Source organism: Protopterus annectens, chromosome 1.part0 (assembly GCF_019279795.1).
Source record: "Protopterus annectens isolate FY-2018-M chromosome 1.part0, PAN1.0, whole genome shotgun sequence".
In the NCBI taxonomy this organism is placed as follows: Eukaryota; Metazoa; Chordata; order Ceratodontiformes; family Protopteridae; genus Protopterus; species Protopterus annectens.
The window spans coordinates 884825957-884848386 of record NC_056725.1 but is presented as its reverse complement, the minus strand read 5'-3'; the positions used below and the strand labels follow the sequence as shown (position 1 = coordinate 884848386).

Below are 22430 nucleotides of genomic sequence, written 5' to 3'. Positions count from 1 at the left end.
TGGGTGGAAAAGTCTAGTGCTTCACAGTACTAAAACAGTCTATGCACTAAAGATGGAATGTGTATAATGGTTTATGGCAGACATTGGTCAAACAGATTATGCATCATACCTTTCTCATCACTAGGCCATAATCAATGACTCTTACATCAGCATAAGCTATTGTCCCAGACTGTTTGGCTGACAGAGGCCTTAGGTTTTGCTTTTACTTTATTGTTATTGGGAACTACTTTTATGGCAGTGTATCTCAACATACTGATAAAGGGCATCTTCCAAGGCCTGCATAATCATTTTAAGTGTAGTCGTGGCTATCTGCACATAACAGCCAGTTACAATCACAGCAACATAAGGAGAAATGGAAAAGAAGATTTATTTTGTCCAGGCACAGACTACTTAGAATAACAAAGAACAAAAATCACTATTTTATTTTGCATGAGTGAGCCAACACATTTTTTTAAATCAATATGATTCACCTTGCTGCCATTAACATACAGTTCTATGTCAGACATACAGCTCTAACTATTATTTCTAAAATTTGAAGTAAAAGTAGTAAGTCAAACACTTCCAAGGTCTAAATGCTTACCTTGCAGTAATAGTTCCATGTATACTTTCATTTATAGCCAGGAGATAGACTGGAGAGGTTTCAATAAGGACTTCAAATTTTGGCAGAACTAGTAAAAATAAAATAAATGTCAAGTGCCACATTTCTTTAATCATTTTAACTGTGTATGCAGTTACATGCAAATGAGTGTGCATCCAGTAACTACAAAAATACATAGATTAAAAAAATGTAACCTCTCCAGAAAATAAAATCACCACTGATTCTAAAGACAATCACACACACACAAACACACACACACACACACACACACACACACACACACACACACACACACACACACACACACACACACACACACACACATACATACACTTTGAGATTTGATTTATATAGAAACACACACCTGGGGAAGGCTGGCACACATTTACTAGCTATGGCTCCTTCTGACCTGACTATAAGGTAGTTATCACTGCCAGCAAAACCCATTATCAGTTACTTTAAGGCCCTTATCAAAGGGTGTCCAATCCTACTGTGTAATGTTACTATTAATCCAAATGGTAGTCTGACCAAGAGCAAGGCTATTTAGAAGTGGTGTGTACAGTGTCACCAAACAGATATGCAAGTACTCTCAGAGCTTAAATATCTGTAAACAAACCAGCCACAATTAAAAGGTTTAAATATATTTAATAATAAATAATACAAGAACATGACAATACTAAATAAGTAATCAGTTACACCAGAATTCAAAATCACAGAAAATATTTAAAACAACATTGCAAGACAGTCTCAAATAAAGAAAGAAAACATCTAAGCTATACTTTACTATATTCCTCTCTCAATCTAAAAGAGTTACTATGCCCTAGAAACTGACTTATAGCAAAGCAAGTGCAGAAGTGGTGAGAGTGGGTGTTCTTGTTAGGTCAAAGACAAAATACAAAATGTGCTATTTCTGAGAGAGTTCTTAAATTAATATCAGATATTACTGCTGGGTTAGCTTGGATGATATCACATTTGTCACCTGACTTAGTTCTCAAGCTAACCCCTCCAGTGTCAGAAACTACCCACAATTAACATCTCTCTGTGAAAATACATAGCCTTCAGATCTTTGCAACTGCTAGAAAACATAAAACAATAAAATACTTCTGCATCTCAGACTTAGTAATTACTTCTCTTTCAAGACAATACAAAAACTTCTAGGTCTAGACATTGTGTCTACTACTGAACTGAAACTGAGAGAGAACTTTTCTAGCACAACTGTAAAACAATTTAATTTCAATGTATTTTCTTGAAGTTTTGCAAGTTAACATCTATGTTCTAGTTTCTACTGTTAAAACATATCCATTTACACAATTACAATAGTTTATATACATTTCTATTTTAAGTCAGCAGGGCATGCTGTGATTACATTTTAGCTCAGTACTTTACACCTTTACACACACTGCTGTATGAATCATATCAATATTCACAAATGACATAGAATTATTTACAAAATTCCAGATAGCTGGTCTGGCAGTATTTCCTTTTGTGGCAGGCAGCAGCACAACATATATATTTTTTATTGTCATGAATGTGATTCTGTTCATAAATAAAGTACCCAGCAGGACTGAGTACAGGACATGAGCTGCCTTTCATCTGGTATCATTGGTGGACTACATTTTTAAATCCAGGCACCCAAAAATAAACTTTCAGTTCTTTAATATTGCATGGCCATTTTAAATTTCTATTTCACCATTCAGTGGTCCAAATCACCATTTCAGTGGTGCAAGATGTTATTCCCTGATCTTCCATTACCTAACTGTGTGAATCTGAGCAAGTCAGCATTCCATCCTGATGAAACAAACTTAAATAAATAAATGAATTCTACAAGGAAATGTTCTGAAGGATAGTAATGTAGCACTTTGAATGTCAATACTCTGGTAATGAGGGGCAAAACCCTTATTAACCCACATAATCTGGGGTTAGCTAGTATTCTCAGTACATGTACAGTGAGCTGGGAATAGTGAAAATAATTGGATAAAAGTGCCTGCACTATCCTAAAAGAAGGATAAAGGCAGCTCAACCCACAGAGTTGGTGACTGCTGGTAGAGGCTTAGTAAGAGTGAGGCAGGTGCTTAGAGTGAAGCATTGTACAAGAGACTGCAAAGCAACACTAGCACTTTTGCTAGTTTAGCACATGTAGGATAATAGATATATGAATATATATATATATATATATATATATATATATATATATATATATATATATATATATATATAGATATATATATATATATAGATATTTATATAGATATAGATAGATAGATATAGATATATATATATATATATATATATATATATAGATAAATATATATCTGTGTTAGGGGGTATTGCTGTTTCCACTTCAGTGGTAGACATTCAAGCCTGCTGAGGGATGTTATTATATTGCATGAAATAATACTTCACTAAGAGGTTAACCTTTCTTCCTTGCTGGCCTTCTTTAATAAATAAAGGTACATTCTCAGCCCCATCATGGTTATAGACCCAGTCTGAGAGAAAAAGCAAAGCATTCTAGCCTGGGAAAAGAGAATTCCAAATGTAAGCATTGTAATAGTCAGAGTGCTATGATGGGGGTCAAACATGCTACAATACCTTTTCTAGGACATTCCAAACATGCAGTAAATTATTTTCATTGTCATTAATTTTATTGATTTATTTTATTGTCACCAGATTTATTAAAGGGATGATACACACATTTTACCAAATCAGGAATGGCTTAACTTTATGTGCTTCAACATTTAGTCTTAAGTTTTCTGTATACCTCACCAGAGAGGTAAAAAAGCATTCTTGGAGATACCAAGAGAGTAGTCTATATTTTGGCTAAATTCATTATTTGGGAACGCCATTTGGTAGAATATTAATGTACTAATTAGCAAGAGCAACTTTCAGTGATTGTGAAGTTGTACTTCTTTTTGATATGTGACTTCAGTGGTGGTGTGCTGGTTTCTGCCCATGGGGGGGGGTGCAGGTGGGCTTTCTCCTTTTTAAAAAAAGTCTTGCTTTCTGTGTGTTGGTAGTTGTTTTTATTCATTAATTGTCTGTCAAACAGCATTCCTCAAAATGTGTGTGTTCAGTAGACTGACATGATATTGTAATGAGCAGAATGTAAAATCTAAAAAATCTAGACAACTGGTTATTTCTTCATAATTTAGGATCAATTTCTCTGAAAAGTATTTGAGTCTCATACTTGAGACTTTGAAATTTAACTCACAAATTAAATGTAGAAAGTGAAATACCATACATTTAGTTGTGCTTTATAATTCTGCTTCCATTGGACAATATACTAAATAGTGATAATTATTAATTAATGATTGATGTTTTATCTACATGGCTTGAAGCTGAATGCAGCTGTAAATTAATTATGTGTAGTAACCCAGGAGTTAAAAGAACAATTTTTTTTGTAAATTTGCCAAAAATTAATGCAGCACTTACCATATTCATCAACATAAAATATCTTCTCACCATAGCCATCCTAAAATAATAAAAAAGTATGAATTAAAATGAATTGCAGTTTAAAAGCAAAACATAATATTATTACTACTAAGGCAATCATATGCGGCAAGTGACTTATTTATTTATTCCGAGTTGTTAAAGCATGGATACAGAAGTAAGATTAGAATGTTACTTTAGTATTCTGATTAAGAACTGTGGTCCCTGAAAGAATGCAATGCTTTCAGAAAAAAAGGATGAAATCTATTAATGTATTATCCATCCATCAGAGATTGAATGCACACCTGTAGTATAGATACAATTTCAGTACTTTTTTTTGGAAATTAATAATCAGGAATCCAAATACAGAGACCTCTCTATACAACACATCAGAAGACAATGCACTGGCATACTGATATGTTTGTGAAAAACATGCTCTACCAAGATCTTTTTATTAGAAATGTCTCATTAGGCATTGGACAGAATTTGTGAAGACTTTGTGATATAAAGTAGTAAGCAAAATGGAGTAGTGTGTGGGATGTTGAAGCATCTCCAGTACATAAAATACTATGTAGGTGTAGAAGCAGCTTTACAAAGAGTATTGAGTGTGCTGCATCAAGTTGGACAAGCTAAAGATGGGTATGGAAGTGAAAGTCTAGAACAGAATAATTAGGCAATTTCCATTGTGCTGGGTAAATGGATGCCCCCACAATATACGTCTGCATGTAGTCCAGTTGTGCTTATTTTTGCTAGAAGAACAAAAGGTTTGCACTGGTTGCCATCTGTAGGGTTCTCATACTAGGAGAATGCACCAGTCACTACATAACCACTGATGCCATGGGTGACGGACCATGGTCTCCGATTGCTAAATGGCCATAGGGTAGTGACATTGTAGGTCCTGATCACCAGTGGAGTGCTTGTTGACTTCATTCACTGGCAAACTGAATGAGATGGCCATCAGTGAACACCAAGTACTACCCAAGGAGATAGATGGAGACAGAGAGTGCTAACAAGCCTAATATGCCTGAAGAAGTCTGCAGAAACTCAGCACTACTAAGAAGTGTGAAACTTGCATAATACTGAGACAACTATCAGATGGGATGGACTCTGGTTTGGACTACAAATGCACAGAAGTGATGGGTATTGGAATTGCTCTGTTTTCTTTTGGGATAGGATATGTGGCAGGTTATGGCCAGCATAGAACCTAATATACATTGCTCATTTAGAGAGATTCCATGTATTGGCAAATTGGCAAGAGGTATCCAGTGTTATCAAAGGCTTAAAAGATGGATGCATTCTACATCTTCCAGGTGTACTTAACCAAACAATCTGCCAGCACCTGTACATGGCTCATTTAGTGAGGTTCCTTGTATTGGCAAATTGATAAGACGTATCCAGTGTTGTCAAAGATTTAAAAGATGGATTGCATTCTACAGCTTTCCGGTATACTCAACCAAGCGATCTGCCAGCACCTGTAAATGGCTCATTTAGAGAGGTTCCATGAATTGGCAAATTAGCAAGAGGTATCCAGTGTTGTCAAAGACTTAAAAGATGGATTGGATTCTACAACTTCCAGGTATACTCAACCAAGCGATCTGCCAGCACCAGAAGTATTCTTCTATTGCATAACTATTGCTGTCATTTACATGAATAAGGATTTTTATTACCCTTAATATAGCAGATGCATATGTGTTGCTTGCGTGCCTTACCCAAACTAGGAAACAAACATTAAACATAATAAAAATAATCTCATGGTAGCGCTTTGTGAATATCACATCCAATAAAATGCTCATTATCCATAAAAATAAATATGGTCTTATAGTCAGATTTCTGCAATTAAAAGCTGGTGTGTAATAACATTCGACCTCCTGGGACTGCTTCTCCTTTTTATTGAATACTGAAAGATATAGCACTGTTACCTTTTACTTTCCAGACCAACACATGTTAAACCTCACCATGCTGACACCAATTAAAAATAAATATATATAGAAAAAAACGTTTTTGCACCAACCCAGAAAAAAAACTGCACTGTTGAGTAAAAAACAACACAGAATAAAAAGTGTTTGGTACTGATTTGTGAATGCAATATCATTGGAATGTCTACTTAGTCATCAAAAAATATATGGTTCTCAATGACCCAACATCTGAATTATGGAGTGAAGTTAGTTGTGCATGTCCCCTCCTCTACAAAACTGCCTTATCCTACCAAATCAACAAAGTAAAGGCACAGTGAAAGAAAACAAATTAAAAGTGACTTAATAGTTTGATGGTTATATTTTGCAGTTAGATATAGAAATAAATGTAGATGATTATATAGATATAGATATACTGATAAATGTAATCAAACAAGTTATTAACAGAATGTTGTCCTACATGCAGGAAGAATTTGGTGCACAGATAAAAAACAGTCTTGTGTCATAAATAAAGGGCTCATATTCATGCAGACATTTACAAAAAAATCAAAAATTATTTTCAAGTGTTGCTAAATGCCAATTCCTAATTTAACATCACACATCAAGCAGCAAATAAAAGATCAATATATGATGGCATTGTCAATTCTGAAAGGACTGCAGCAGGCAAATAATCAGTTTTACTGGCATGCAATTTCCATAAATGGTTTGCATTTATGAAATAATCAGAATATATTTTTAATTCACTATTTATGAATCAGACTCGATCTGCACTTACATTTGTCATAGTGGATATAATCCATATACCAAGCAATGGGCTCTCAGATAACTGAAACTCTTTCGATATGACTCCCAGTGTAGGTGACACATCATTCCACTGCTTAATCACATTTCCATAGCTGTCCTGTCAAGTAAGGGAATATTATCATTATCAAATAATATGACAAAAATGATACATTCATCATAAATTACTGTGTTCATAACCTGACACCTCTTCTGTGTTAATACACTACTTAGGTTGTCATTGCAATGCAGGCATATACTGGAATGAAAGCCAGTTATTTTTGATACACAGAGATGTGTTTTTAATAACAAAAGAAGCATTATAGCATTTAAGACAAAGAAGACTCAACATCTTAGGACATAACAAAGATTAAAACAGAACACACTGTGTTAACAGATCCAGGTTTCTAAAACTCAACAGAAACAAAAGGAAAAAAAAAAGAAAAAAAAATGATTTACCTAACCAATTTTTTTTACTCGTCTTTTTACTGACCTTGAATAGAAAAGTACAGTCATTCTCTTAGCAGGTGCATTGCTGTCACATTATGGGTTTAAAAATTTCCCCCATACTGATTTCATTTTTGTCTTGCCCTGGTGGCAGCTGCACAATGGCCTCAACCACAGGCTGGCTTCCATTTCTGCATTAGTGCCACAAACTGGCTAGGAAATGTGCGGTTCCCCATATACTCAACTGTCCCTGATGGAATTCTTCCAAATCCACCATGTTAAGACTACAACTCAGACCCTCACCTCCACCCCATGAGAAACAAACTGAATAAACCTATTTCTTTTTTCCTTTCCTGGCTGGCAACATGACCCTGATCTGCTGCTTGAATCTGCATCAGAGGCATTGGTTTCAGATGCATCAGTACCACAGCAATAGGACAGACTTCAAAGGAATTGTTAATATATGAAATAGTTGGCATTTAGTCACAAGCATGACAAGATATGCTGCATCATAATTATTGGACAAGTATTAATGAGTTCAACAAGTTTAAACCTCATTGGTGTATTTATAATTTTAATCTGATCATTAATTAATGCATTATTTTACTAGTGACAGTAAGATCAGAAATCTGCAATAACACAGTGTCACAGAAATCCTCTAAACTGGCCATAATCCTATTAATGGATGTTTAAAAAGAAGAATCTAATGTACTTTTTCCTGTTGATGCTACTAGTCATTTTAGACTTTTATGAAAATGTTATGTACTACAGTCTGTCTGTTAAATACACCCTCTGTACAACTATGTTTGTAAAATTATGTCTTACTGTGGAGCTTTTCTCCCCGGGCCTCTACTGAAAATGGACATTAATCCAGCTAGACTAGCTCGGTCAACAAATGTAAAATAAATAAATAAATAAGACCCACAAACTGTGAACTGTAATCCTCTGGTTTGCCCATAATTACCTAGCCCATATCTAACCACTAAAACTGAAACAAAATCTTCTGAACAAATTCACTTAGTATAATCAGGGAACAAATGATGGCCCAGCCAATGGAACCTATCCTTATGAAAAGCAGGTTCATGTGCATCCCTGCCCAGAATGAACCTATCATAAAGGTATGGATGAAGTTCAAAATCTACCTCACGTCTTATAGAGGAGAGTCAAAGGGACAGTATAGGTTAACAAGCAAGATGAGTATATAATAGAGTAAACCAGACACCTGTGCAAATCTGCCTACATAGTCCTCTACTTTATGAATCACATCAAAGGGAAGCATCTTTCAAGCTAATGCTGCAATCACACCAGATTTCCACACCCAGATCAGTGGAAGGCTAAGTGTAACAAAGTCTCTACTGCTCTTTATTAGGTTAAGATGTATTTTCATAGAGATGTTGGCTTCCTGATGACATATAAAAGTTTAGGAATAGTTCCTAACAGATCTCCTAACCTTGTCTGTCTTAACCAGGCTATGCACCAGTTGACAATATGAAAAAGTAAATAAATAATTGCAGCTTTGAAAATGATAATAAATTTTAGGTGATTACTAGGCTAACAACCACAAGGGCATTTTAAGTCTAGCCATGCATGTCAAATCTCTGGCAAGTTCTGGTACCCTTGATAAGAATAAGCAAGGGCTTGGGAGATGAAACATTTTCTAGCAGGGGCCTGGGAGATGAACTATTTACAGGCTGCCTTTTCCTCATCCAATTGTCAAAGTTACACTTCAATTGTGTTAGGGAGGAACTCTGCTTTACATGGATGGGGAGCCTGTTCCAGGGAAGCCGTAGTCTCTGTTATACATGCTTATCTCTTCAGCAGTTCCTATTTATATCACAGGCAAGGTTGAAGTCTTTAGAATGGGTAATTCTGGTACTGTTTGTTTTATGGATATGCAGGAGGTCCATCAGAGGGGGGTATGACAATGTCCTGTTTGCCAGGCATAGATCTCCCCTCAAAAGTCTGTAAAAGACAGACTACAGGGACAAGGCCTTGAGGCAGTCTGCACTGGACATATTACTTACTCCCTGTATTCGTTTAGTGAGAAAACTCTGTGGAATTTCCAATTGTTGCATAATGCTGGTTAGATACATACCAAAGGGAGGATTTTACTCAATGATAGGTCTGATGAATGCCAAATACAGTGAATGAATGATTTCCTTGTACCTAAATGCCATACCTTTGTTTATAAGTTGTGCAACATAGAATGATTTCCTGACTAGTGTAGACACATGATGGTCAAAGACTAGATCACTGTCTATGTTTGTCCCTCAGTCTCTGACTATTGGGTCAACTGTAAGGGGTGTGTTGTCAATATGATAGTTACAAGGGGTGGATGACTTCCCAAAGGATAGTATTATGCATTTCTTGGCATTCAGTTTTAGTCCATGGCTCTGACAACAGTTGTTTGCCAATGTCAGCCCCTCCTGGAAAACATTTGTATCTATGTGGGATTCAATCAAAGCTCCAAATTTGCAACCATTTGCAAATGTAGTCAGCCATAAGCCATTGGCATTGGCCTTTACTTCAGAGAAGTAAATAGCAAAAAGGAGCAGTCCAAGGACCAATCCCTGAGGGACTCCACTTATGACTGGCCTCTTTGTAGAGGTGGACTCCCCATTTCTAACTTCCTGGGTCCTGTCTGTGAGCCAGTTGGCTATCCACTGGGTCACATAAGGGTTTGTACCTAACCTCTTGAGTTTGTCAATAATGCCTGAGTTGTGTATTGTGTCAAGTGCCTTGGCCAGGTTAAGGTAGGCAGTGTGAAACATTTTGCTCTCATCCATTGCTTTGGAAACCTTCTCAAAGAAATCCACCAGGCTGAGTAGGCATGACCTGTCTTTGACAAAACCAAATTGGGGTGGGTCCCATGTCTGGAGGTTACTTTATCTCTGTTGATCATCTCCATGATAATTCTTCCCATGTTTTTACATATAAGACTAGTGAGACTTATGGGTCTGTAGATGGCCCAACTTTGTGCAGAGGAATGACTGTTGCCTTTCTTCATTCATGAGGCATGAAGCCTGTTGTGAGGCTACAGTTAAATAGCAATTCCAGAAGCCCTGATAGGTCATGTTTCATGCTATTTAGAAGGCATCCTAGGATATTGTCTGGGCCCATTGATGCAGTGTTCTTGGTCTTACAGAGAGCATTAAGGAATCTGTTCCCTAGTGCTAGTAGGGGGAGTTATATTTGATGATATTTCCTGAGGGAAGATTGAGGGGGAGAGAGGAGTAAAGTTGGAGCTGAATTTATCAGCCAGGAGGTTTGCTATATCTTCTGGCTCAGTATAAGTGGCTCCATTTACAATGAGCTCTGCACACAATTGTGTATTGCTTTTGAGTTTGTGGACATAAAGAATGCTTTGTGGTTGTCCTTTGGCTGTGTAGGCCAAACTTATCTCAAATTTGTCCTCTGAGTTGTCTGTTTAGTTTGATAAGAGTGCTTTTATCCTTCTGGGTGCTGCACCTCCTAATTTTTGCCATGATGTTCTTCCTCCTGTTATACGTCTGAGGGTATTTTTTGAGTTAGTTCTGTACTTCTTCCTGGTGCGTACAGCTGCCTCTATGCAGCTATTAACATGCTTGTACAGGGTTTCTGTGAACAGTTCTGCATAGGCAGAAGTGTTATCAGGGTTTATAGGGGCTTGAAATTTTGCCAGGTTCTCACTTAATAGCATGAGTTTAGCCTTAGAATAGTTCCTGAATATTCCCAGTTGAGCTGGGGTCCAGGTTTTATTTTTACATCAAAGGAGACCATTTTCACGTCTGACCTTACTAGGGATGGCATTACAGTGGGGGGTGTGCAGCACTCTCCCATATTAGTCAGGACCAGATCCAGTATGGTTGCACCCCTGGTTGGTGTATTGGCTATCTGGTCCAGGAATCTATCTGCAGGTATTTTTGATGTTGTATAGGATTCCCAGTTAACAGTTGGGCAATTAAAGTCACCCATGAAAATAGTATTGGATTGGATGGTTAGTGTTTCTAATAAATTTATATACGTGGTATGGGTATCCTGGGTCATAGAGGGGGGGCCTATAGCTTACAAGGAAGTGGTATCGGATTTTACCTATGGTGATTTGAATATGGAGGAACTCAAGTGCATTGTCCTGTTGGATCAACTTTGAAGTATATTTATTTTTCATGTAAATAGAGACACCTCCACCTTTAGTCCCTGCCTGTGAAGTAGCTGGTCTAAATGTGTGGAAGGCATTATAACCATGCACTGTTAGTGTGCTGTCAGTGGCTTTAAACCACGTCTCTGAGACCGCACAGACATCAGCATTCTCAAGGGTAAAGAGAGCTTCCAAGGAGTGGAGTTTTTTGTTTAGGCTCCTAGCACTGAGCTGTAATACCTTTACATTTTCTTGGTTTCGATTTGCTATGTCAGAAGTACTTTCAGTTTGGCATTGCCTAAAATAGGCACTATGGGGGAAGACAATGTTTTAGCTAATATTCGAAAGCCTAGATGGGAAAAGTGCAGACCATCCCCAGCAAAGCACCATGGTCTGTTGACCATTTCCTTCCATGCTGACAAATATTGCACCCCCTTAGAATGACCCCAGAAACTAAGCCAATTATTAAAGTCAATCATCTTTTGTTCATATTGTGGCATCATCCTTGGAGATGGTAAAATGCTGCTCAGTGCTAGGCTCATACCACCCTGAGACACATATTCCGAGAGCTCTGTGATGTCTCTCTTCATATTGTCTAGGGAGGTATGTCTCAGGTCATTTACTCCTACATGGACTTTGACTGAGTAATATTGGTAATTGTGGTCCAGTGATCTGAGTGCATGTGTAATGTGATGGATCCTAGTCCCTGATAAGCAACTGACTGTAACTTTCTCCTTACTCAGCCTGGTGAGATGGACATCAGTGTGTCTCACAATGGAGTCTCCAATGACTAGAATGTTGGATTATGTGGTAGCTTGCTTTATGGGCTTAGAGGTAGAGGCTCCATGAGATGTAGCTCTATGTGTTGATGTGGGTGTTTTGAAGGAGTGGATTTGGGGCTGCTGAGGGTATTTCTTATGTGTACTTGGTCTAGGGGGTCTTTGTGGTTTTGGAAGGTTACATATAAGTGCCTCAGCATATGTGGGTCTATATGTCTGCTTAGAATTGTGCATGATGGGTGCAACATGTGTACTACTGACAACCTTACTGACATTAGGAGTACTTTTATGTGAGAGCTTTGCCTCCCGTGACACTGTGTAAATACCTCTCTCACATACCATATCAGTTTGTTTGAGAATTAACTGGTTGTCAGTAAATATGAGGCAATATCTGCATTGCCTCAAGATGCCCATATCCATCAAGCCACTAACAGAGACAGAAGACAAGTTCATATCCATGGCAACAGACCCTTTTTTATTGAATAGACTGTTGCAGTGAGAATATCAATCCCTGTCAGGAGTATCTGGTTTGCAATTATGTGGACAGTGCTTGTCACTGCCAACTAGTTGTCCTGTGGGCAACTAGATATTGGAGAAATTTCAGTTATTCTTTTAAAGGAAAAATGTCACTCAAGGTGTCTGTTTTGATATTGTACACCAAGTGCTGCACAGATTTCCAGAATGTAGCTCCACCCCAGACAATGCAGGTTTACAGACAGCACATCTTTTCAGCAATGCAAAAACACTACAAAAATGGTGAGGTTTTCTAAATAAATATCCTTCAGCCAACCAGTTAGTCTGAAAAAAATAGGTAACTCTAAAACTTAATAAAACTAAGCCATACTAAGGCAAAGGCTTTTTAGCTTGTTTCTGATTTACATTCCAGAGTATGTTCTTGGACTGAATAAGTAAATTATATTTAGAAAATGTCTGGCATGGAATATATGGGATTCATCTGCCTATATCCTCATTCACAAACGTAACTTTACAACTATCTATTTAACTGATCAGCTTCACTAAGACAACAGTAAGAAATCTAATGCAATTCCAAAAAACAAAAACAGCATTTTTGGCAGGAAGTAAGCACTGTTGACGTCTTTAGCCCCAACCTCCTTTACCATTGTACTGATACCTCATGATCTGACAGTTAGAATAAACTGTGCGCTTCCAAATTATGACCTAATGAAGTTAAACAGATAGATAACTAACAGTTCTATGGCAAATCATGGCCTTTTATCTTAACAAGTTTTTAAAGATGAGGAAAGGTATCCAAAAATCAAAAGAAGTTGTTGATTGTCTTTTCGGCTTTTCCTGGTTAGGGGTTGCCATAGCAGAACTCCGGTCTGCTAATGATTGGCAGTCAATTTTTTTTTTATGGTGCCGAGTTGCCAGCCCAACGCCCAACCTTCAGTGAAGGCATGCCCATTCACACATGTCTTTTGGAGGCCACTCGACCACGAGGAGGACATGCAGACTCCACACAAAAGGCACTCCAGCCAAGAATCAAACAGGAGAATCTCTTGCTGTGAGGTTAAAATGCTACCGCTGTACTACCACGGATTATATCCAAAAATCAAAAGAAGAGTAGCACAAAAAATAAATAAATAAATAAAATAAAGGAAAGAAAGAAAAATGCATGCGTTCTTTAAAAAGGATAAGGCAGATTAACTTCTATGCATATCCCTGACTAGTTGGACAACTGGCCCAACAGTTCCAGTAGGGAACCGTGCACCCACTAGAAATAAAAGGTAACCAGTGAGAGAACCTTGTACTATTAATGTTTATGAATAAAGAAATATGCATAAGTGAAGCAGATTTATTTATTAATTATTTATTTCCAATTTGATGACTGGGGAAGTCCACTGGCCCCGGGAGCCCATTTTCAGTGGAGGCCTGGGGAGAAAAGCTCCAACATCACAGAATACAATAAAGATACAACTTACAAGAAAATACTATAGAACACACAGGTATAAAGTAGAAGTATAAGCATATTTACAAGTTTGAAGAAATGCAAGCATATTTAGAAGTACAAAGAAAAGTATTTACAACAATTGATCTAGGATGAAAAGTGTAGTTAGCAAGAAGTGGATATTAGTATGATTGAAGTACATGCATACTACCTATTAAACAAATAGTATATTGGGGTTTCAAGACTGAGAGTGTTGAGTAGGAAAATAAAGGTGAGTTTGTGTTATTGAGAAAGTTAGTGTATAACAGATGGAATCAAGTTGGTACTAGAGGGTTAGAAGGGAAAGAGCTAGGTTGGAAGAATGCAATTACATTTCCAGTTGGAGGAGAGGTAGGAATGAAGTTGTGTGTTAAAGTTTTCAACATTCTGCACTGTTCTTAGGGAAGATGGGAGGGAGTTCCATTTTTTAGCTAGGGAAAAAGAGAGCAGTAGTTGTCCTGGTGTGTGATTCGGTTTATGGACAGTAATTAAGTTTTGTTGTGCAGATCTAAGAGTTCTATTTGGAATATAGGGGACAAGGATGTTTGAGAGGGCAGGGCACTTGCTAGGTTTGAAGACTAGACTGTGAGCTGTAATGAGTTGGAGGTAGTCCAGATACTCTGGAAGTTCCAGCCAGTTTAGAGAGTGAACGGCACGGCAGTGGTGTGAGGAATTTTTTTTGTTAGTGGTGAACTTGTCTATTTTGTTGTAACAGTTTTCTAGTTTTGCAGTGAGGGGAAACAGATAGACTGGTCAGTAGTGGAGCGCCATACATTAGAGAGGGAAGGAGGCAAATAGTAGCAAGAGTATGTCTGGTATGGGGTGAGAGGAAGCAATTATTCCTGTATAGCAAGCCGAGTTTTTGGTGGGTTTTCTTTATATTTAGAAGAATATGATTATCGAATTTTAGGTGCTCATATATGGTTATGCCTAGTAATTTGTTATGGGGGATGATTTCGATAGGGGTGTTGTTTTGGCTTAGAACTTGGAAAGAGGTTTTGTCAAAAGGGAGGGTTTTTGATGGTAGGAAGATTAATATTTTAGATTTGTTTGCATTTAGGGAGAGATGGTTTTGGAGCATCCGGACCTCGGTGGTTGAGAATGCAGTTTGGGTCTTAGATAGAAGTTCAGGGAGACTGGTGGCAGAGCAGAGAAGAGTAGACTCATCTGCGTATTGTATGACTTTGGCACTGGGGATAGCAGAGTGGAATGTATTAATAAAGATATTGAACAGCATAAGACCAAGAATAGATCCCTGAGGAATGTCGATAGGGGTTAGGAGAAAAGGAGAGATACTTTTTTTTCCATTTCACAGCCTGAGATCTGTCAGATAATTATCTGGAGAAGCAAGCGATGGTAGTTTGAGAGAGATTTAGGTCAGATAGATGGCCCAGAAGATGGGAGTGAGAAACAGTATCGAATGCCTTTGAGAGGTCTAAAAGTATTGTGAATACTATTTCCCCAGAATCTCAGGCATAGTTAACTGTGTCCAGGAAAGAGAGAAGAGCTGTGGTAGTGCTGTGGCTGGGTTGAAATCCATTTTGGGTTGGGGGAGGAGGTGGTTTTCAGTTAGGAAAGGCATAAGCTGGAGATGAACACATTTTTCTAAGATTTTGGAGATTGGGGACATGATTGCTATGGGGTGGAAATTAGAGATGTTAATATTTTTACTGCCTTTGTGAAGGGGCAGAGTGTAGGCTGCACATCAGAGTTTAGCGACGTAAAATTCTTGCATGGATCTATTGATTAAAATGCTGATAGGGAAAGCAATCCCATCAGCGGCAAATTTGAGGAAAATTGAGGGAATATTATCTGGGACATTGGAGCAGGGTTTTAGTTTGGAGAGCCGAATTTTTATGTAGATGGAAGATAGAGGTTTAAGGCTGAAAATAGGAGGGGAGTTGGAATCAGTAGGAAGGGTAGGTATAGACATAGAGAGTGGACTGCTGTTTGGAAAGGTTTTGGTAAAGTCAGAGATGGTGTCAATAAAGAAAGAGTTGAATGATGAGGCTAACTCTTGATCAGATTTACCAGGGTCAGGACAGGGATTATTTTTTGTGCCTTGGTTGAGAAGGGTATTTATACAGTTCCAGAACTGTCTAGGGTTTTTAGCATGGCTGGACTGGAGTTTGATATAATAAGATTTTTTGTCTCTTAATTATTTGTTTTTTTTACAAGGTTGCAGAGCTGTTTGTATTGAAGTAGGGTATTAGGGAGTTTATTCATTTGATATTGCTTCCAGACTTTGTCTCTTTGGTGGATTAGCTGCTTGGTGTCTTTGGTTAGCCATGGGGCAGTATTGTTTTTTATTTGTTTTGTTTGTATTGGTGCTACATTATTTAGAGTATTTAGAAAAGTAGAGTTGAAGTAGTCAACGGCATTGTTAAGATGTAGAGTTTTTAGGATGTTTCAGTTCATTTGTTTAAGGGGGTTTGAGAATAAGATGGGGTTCAAATTACTGAAGTTGCGAGTGTGTATGTAGTGTTGTTGGTGCAGGGATGCGGGGGTTGAATGAAGGACAAAGGCAGGGAGATGGTCACTGATAGAGTCGTGGATGGTGCCAAAGCTAGTGATATCTGGGTGGGAGGCTAGTATCCAGTCAAGGGTAGTACCTAAGCATTTGGTTGATCATACCAAACAACATCAGTCTTCACACTGACAGCATGCATTCCCCCTGTGCTACATCCAATGGTAGGTAATATCATGCAACTTTATGGCCACAGGGCAGTTCCCTGACCTAACACAGTGCAAGGCAGCTGCAGCTGATTTGGCACGGGTACAATCAAGCCTCTATGATGATAGGTTTCAGAAAAGATTTACTGTTTATACAGAAGCCTATGGCCCCATACTTGGTCCATAGCAGCATTTGCCCCCTCACATATCTTCAGTTTACACTAGAATGCAGTCTGTGATGTGCCATCCACTATACACCACGTATGTGTACTTGCACAGGGTCATCCATGAAAAATGGGAATCCAAAACAAAAATACATCTTCTGCTAATGTGCATAGGATAGAACCTGTCCCTTTACTTTTGTAAACAAAATGTATAGAAATACAAATGTCTTCAACTGCCTTCATGGTTCAAAATATGAAAGAAATGGGGAAAAATACCAAAATGGAAATTGCTGACATGTTTCTATGTCTCTCATTAGGGGGAGGAAGAGAAAGAAAATAAGGAAATAAAAAATAAAAGCTTTCTGCCACAGATCTTAGCTATAATATTAACATTCTCTGACGTCCTTAGTTTCATTTACTCACTTCAATTTATTTGAATTTCTAAGCACTAATCACATGATCTATTATCTATCAGACAAACCCAGTGATACACCTCTTCAGATGCATAATGTTTAATATCTACAAATGCATAAATATATTTTAAGCAGTAATAATTGCCTCTACTTTCATACGAGTGTAATCTAGATCAGAAATTATGTAATTGTTAATTTATTTATTTTATTTTATTTATTGACATTTGTTAACCGAGTTAGTCCAGCTAGGCCAGAAGCCCATTTTCAGTGGAGACCCGAGGAGAAAAGCTCCAGTTACAGACAGTTTACAATGCATAAAAGTAACATTCTGAGACATAGAAATTAAAATACAAAGGTCAGGAAATATACAAGTAAGATACATAGACATAATAATAAACAAGTAGTAATGTACAAAAAATGTTTTTAGTAAAAATATATACAGCAATTGAGCTTTCAATTTAGAGAGATTGGGTTCACCAGATAAATTGCTAGTAAGGTTGTTAGAGATAGGGAAACAATATATACATATATACATGTAGTGGAGTAGTAAAGCTTAAAGGTGTAGTCTTTTGGTAAAGTGCGTGTGTAAGGTGAGAATGATAAGGTATATGTATAAGGTGAGAAAGAGCAGGAGGTGGTAGAGAAGGAAGTCTGAGGAGTAGCAGAGAACAGAAAGAATATAAATAGACAAAAATACAGGAGTGTAGTGGAATTAGGTAGGGTCCTGGCAGGTGCACGTCTTGGTGTTGAGTAGGAGAAGTCTGAGTGTATAGGGTGGATAATGGAACTTAATTGTGTTGGGAGTTTATTCCAAGCTTGGGATACAGAGGATTTGTATAGTAGTTTACCAACATTTTTCTTTGGTTGGTAAATATCTAGGAGTTGCTGGTTAGAGGTGCTGAGAGTACAAGTAGGGATATAAAAAGATACCAGGGCAGAGAGGGCTGGGCAGGAAGATGGATTGTATAATATAGAGTGTGTGATTTAAAATTTTGATAGAAGGAGTTGTTGGGGGAGGTCAATCTATTGGAGAGAGTTGAATGCAAGGCAATTGTACTAGTTATATGGAGAGTTGGTGACAAACCTAGCTATTTTGTGGTATGTTTGTTGGAGTTTGGCCAAGGTTGTGGACTGAATATTAGTTAGGACTGGGATGGCATAGAGGAGGGAGGGGAGGAGGAGAGCCTGTGTCAGGTGAGTCTACCATTAGAAGTTAGAAATGTTCTGTTGCGATAAAGCAAGCCAAGTTTTAATTTTTTTTTTAATACTTTCGGGGATATGTAAGTTAAATTTAAGTTCATCATCAATGATGGTGCCTGGGAGCTTTGTGTGAAGTTCAGTTTGTATGATGGTGTTATTGAAGGATGTGATGACAAAGGTGGGTTTCTGATAAGAGAGAGAGAGTAAGTGAGAAAAAGCAAGAGTTAGTTTTTCGGGAGGATTTATTTATTATTTATTTATTTGGTATTTATTTATTTATTTAAATTTGTTGACTGGGAGTTGATTATCAGGCACCCACTTTTCAATGGATTGAAAGGCGTCTTGGGCTACAGTATGGAGTTCAGAGATATTGCTGAAAATGGCAATGTGAGTCAAGCCATCAGCATATTGAATAAGGGAAGATTGTTTACAGGATATGTGAAGTTCATTAGTGAAATTGTTAACTAGGAAGGGACCCAAGATGGAACCTTGGGGTACACCAGATGTGACTGAAAGGGAGGGTGAGCAGGACAAGAGTCATCTGACAGATTGTTGCCTAGAAGAGAGGTAGCCAGAGAACCAGGCTAAGGAGGCAGAAGATAGATTGAGGTTAACAAATGTATTTAACTAGAAGTATAGGGTGAGAGACAGTGGTGAAAGCTTTCAAGAGGTCAAGGAAAAGACAGGATATGAGCTGGTTGTTATCACAGGCCTCGGTGACAGTATGAGTGAATGATAGAAGGGCAACAGCTATGCTGTGGTTAGGCCAGAAGCCATGTTCAGTGGAAGTAAGAGGTTTCCTGGAGGAGATAGTTTAGTAGCTGTGTATGAATGCATTTTTCGAGTATTTTAGAGAGAGGGGAAAGGATGGCAATGGGTTATAGTTAGATGGGTCAGTTGAGTTCCTTCCTTTATGCAGGGGGATGGTTAAGAAGGATTTCCAAATGACAGGCACTGTTGCTTCTTGAATTGATCTATTGATTAGCAGGGATATGGGATAGGCTATGGATTCAGAAGCTAGTTTGAGGAAGATACATGGGAGATTGTCTGAGGAGGGAGAGCAGGGTTTAAGCTTCAGCAGAAGTGATTTCACGTAGGAGGAAGAAACAGGTTGAAAGGTGAAAAGGCTTTTGTTAAGTGGGTTAGGTTAATGTATATTATTTAATGTCTGTTCATGATTATTACTGAATGTCGGCTTAAAATGTTTGCAGTATGTTGGAGCTTTTCTTCCCAAGCATCCACTGAATATGAAAACTTAACTAAACCCAGCTGCACAAAATTGGTAACCAAAATAAAAATAAATAAAATGCCAGCTATCTGTCTGACTCCAGTTAAAAAAAAATAGTTTCTGTGATAAGCACGTATCTTACTGGCTTTCCACATACCACAATTCCATACTGTGTTGATATTTTTCAGTTTTCTCATTCAGATATACACTCACAAACATGCACACATACAAACACAGATAGATAGATAGATAGATAGATAGATAGATAGATAGATAGATAGATAGATAGATAGACTTAATGAAGGAAGATAGACACATTTCTTCTTGCAGCAAGGGGAATCTTATGTCATAATCTTAGACTCATGAGATAGTTATATCTATTCTATTACTGATAGTTGTGTTTAGAATGAGGTGCTCACTCCTGTGTCAGCTCCTCGTTGATACATTTCAGGAAGTGGCACTTAAACAGAACTGGATATTGTTTTACTGAAGAGGTAGATCTGGCCTCTAAGCAAAACTATAAGAAACAAAAATTCATGACAGCAGAGGACTTTCCAGTTTTCCAACTTTATGATTTTTCTAGAAAAGAAGCTTTAGTACATTTTTAGGCTATTTCAAGTGGCTTGTTTGAAGACTAGAAATAGTGGGTCAGATCAGTGACATAGTCAAACAAAGTAATAAAATAATCTCCATGGTATGACTCGACATTTACTTTAGGATTTGATGAGCTGCAGAATATGTTTTTCTGACTTTGGCAGATTTAATACCTTTGAGTGATAACGTTGAAGGTCTTAGCAAGATTGAGATTAGCAGCATGCACTATCAGTTTTCATCTAGACTTGTTGATGTTCTTCAAGTCAGTATTGTAGCACTGATTCCTGGGTCTTCCTGCCATGCAGAACTCTATGACCAGCTCGATTTCCAGAGTCTTTGCATCTTCCCTAACAAATGGACATTCAAAGACTAATATTTCGACATCATGGTATAAGAGGGGTGTCCATCGTAGCCATCTTCGGTTCTTTCTAGCTGTGCAGTCTGCTGTACTTCACATATGTTCAATATGCTCAGAGTTCATCGATCAGTTGGTGTTTCCAGAGATCCTTTGTCCTCTTCCATTCAGATAAGTACCCTGTTGGGGAAATTTCTCTTCTAATTTAATTCTCAAAAAAGTAAGTAAAAGATCATTTTGCTGTTCTGCTTGGGACCTCAACACAATGTCTCTAACTGTGCTGACTGTGCAAAATTCCATGCTAAACCTCTCAAAAGTAGGTCCAAAGTACTTCCTACCCATATGACGTCATCTTCTTAGGCTTCCTCCATGGTGATGCAATCCACTGCTAGTGCAGGTTCTCTACAGACTCTGGCATTGGCTAATGCCATTCCAAAAAAAGTGAAAAGACAAAAAGGCTAAGGACCCCACATTTTTGAAAAAGCTCCAACTACCACTTTTAAGTCTACTGATGACCTACATGAGGAATCCTTGAGGCCCTCTGGCCTTGCAACTTCTAGGCCTAACCTCTCTGGCAAGACCCCTTAGAAGGCCATCATGGTTTCTGGCCTACCTATACATGCCACCATGGTTTACACGTTGGTCTGGTCTAAGGTCACTCTGCAGACTTCAACTTCCAATGTCTGTACTGTGTGTATCGATATAGTCTCCATGTCTTCCTCAGTTACTGGCTATTCCTCCAGTACATGTTGTATTAGATTATATCTTTGAAGACATAGTTCTACACCCTGTCTCTCTACTCCCTGCTACAAGGAAACCAGACAGATTTTATAGAATACATGAAACTCATAACCACCTCTATAAAAATCTGAAGGATTATCCTTTTGTTGTCTTCAATGAATCCCTTAAAAGTGTACCTAAAGGACCAATAAGACATCCCCTGCCTAATGACAGTGAAATCAGAATATTAGACAGATTTAGGAAGAAAGCCTAGGTCCCTACCACGCTGGCAATGAGAGCTTTGAATTGTCAATTCCATATGCTTAAGTCCCTTGAATCATTCAAGACAAAATTCTAGCTAATGTAGACCCTATTGCAGTTAGAAGCCTATACAAGGAAATCCAGGAGATATCCAGAGAACCTTTACAGTTCTTTGGACACTGCTTGAAATGTGGCTGTGATGGGTTACATGCTTATTCCAGAGCAGCTGCCACAGGTTCTGTCATCCACAGACATGCATGGCTTAAGACTCAACCCCTGTCAGATTGGTTAAAGTCTGAACTACTGGATGCCCCATTGGACAAGAAATTCTTTTTGGGTCACCCAGCTGAACAAATTTTTGAGAAACTGGACAAAAAATAAGAAAGCAAATTAAAACTATGAAAAAAAACTTTACCTGTCTCTGACCTCAATGTACAGTATGAATTACCCTTCATAACCTTAGCCTTTTCCACCTGGACAAGACAAGGGGACACCTCACCATGGTAAAAGATCAAGACAATCTATCAGATGACATAAAGAAGAACCTCAAAGCACAGGGGGCTCCAATGAATCCACCCCAGCACTGAGAGAAACTATAACTATGTTCTACCCCATGCTCCCTTACCCCTTTCTATCCCTTCCATACTTCTAGCAGAAAGACTCTCCTCCTTCCTAAACCAGTAAAATCTATCACCAGTGACCAATGGGTCCTCCATATCATAACGAAGGGATACTACATCCAATTCAGAGAAAATCCACCCTTCTGGGGCCTTCCAAAACCACCAAAGAGCAAGAAAGTCTCTTACCACCTATG

General features: G+C 38.1%; 1 protein-coding gene across 1 annotated transcript in view; it reads right to left on the bottom strand.

The window, feature by feature from the left end:
• Window positions 1-22430, bottom strand: part of LOC122796908 (CD109 antigen-like) — a 969469-nt gene that overhangs the window by 724007 nt on the left and 223032 nt on the right. Inside the window, exons 5-7 of the mRNA XM_044065708.1 lie at window positions 6713-6838; window positions 4028-4067; window positions 581-719 (exon numbers count right to left, since the gene is read on the bottom strand). Coding sequence (XP_043921643.1) covers window positions 581-719; window positions 4028-4067; window positions 6713-6838 — 305 coding nt within the window. The remainder of the gene's footprint in view (window positions 1-580; window positions 720-4027; window positions 4068-6712; window positions 6839-22430) is intronic.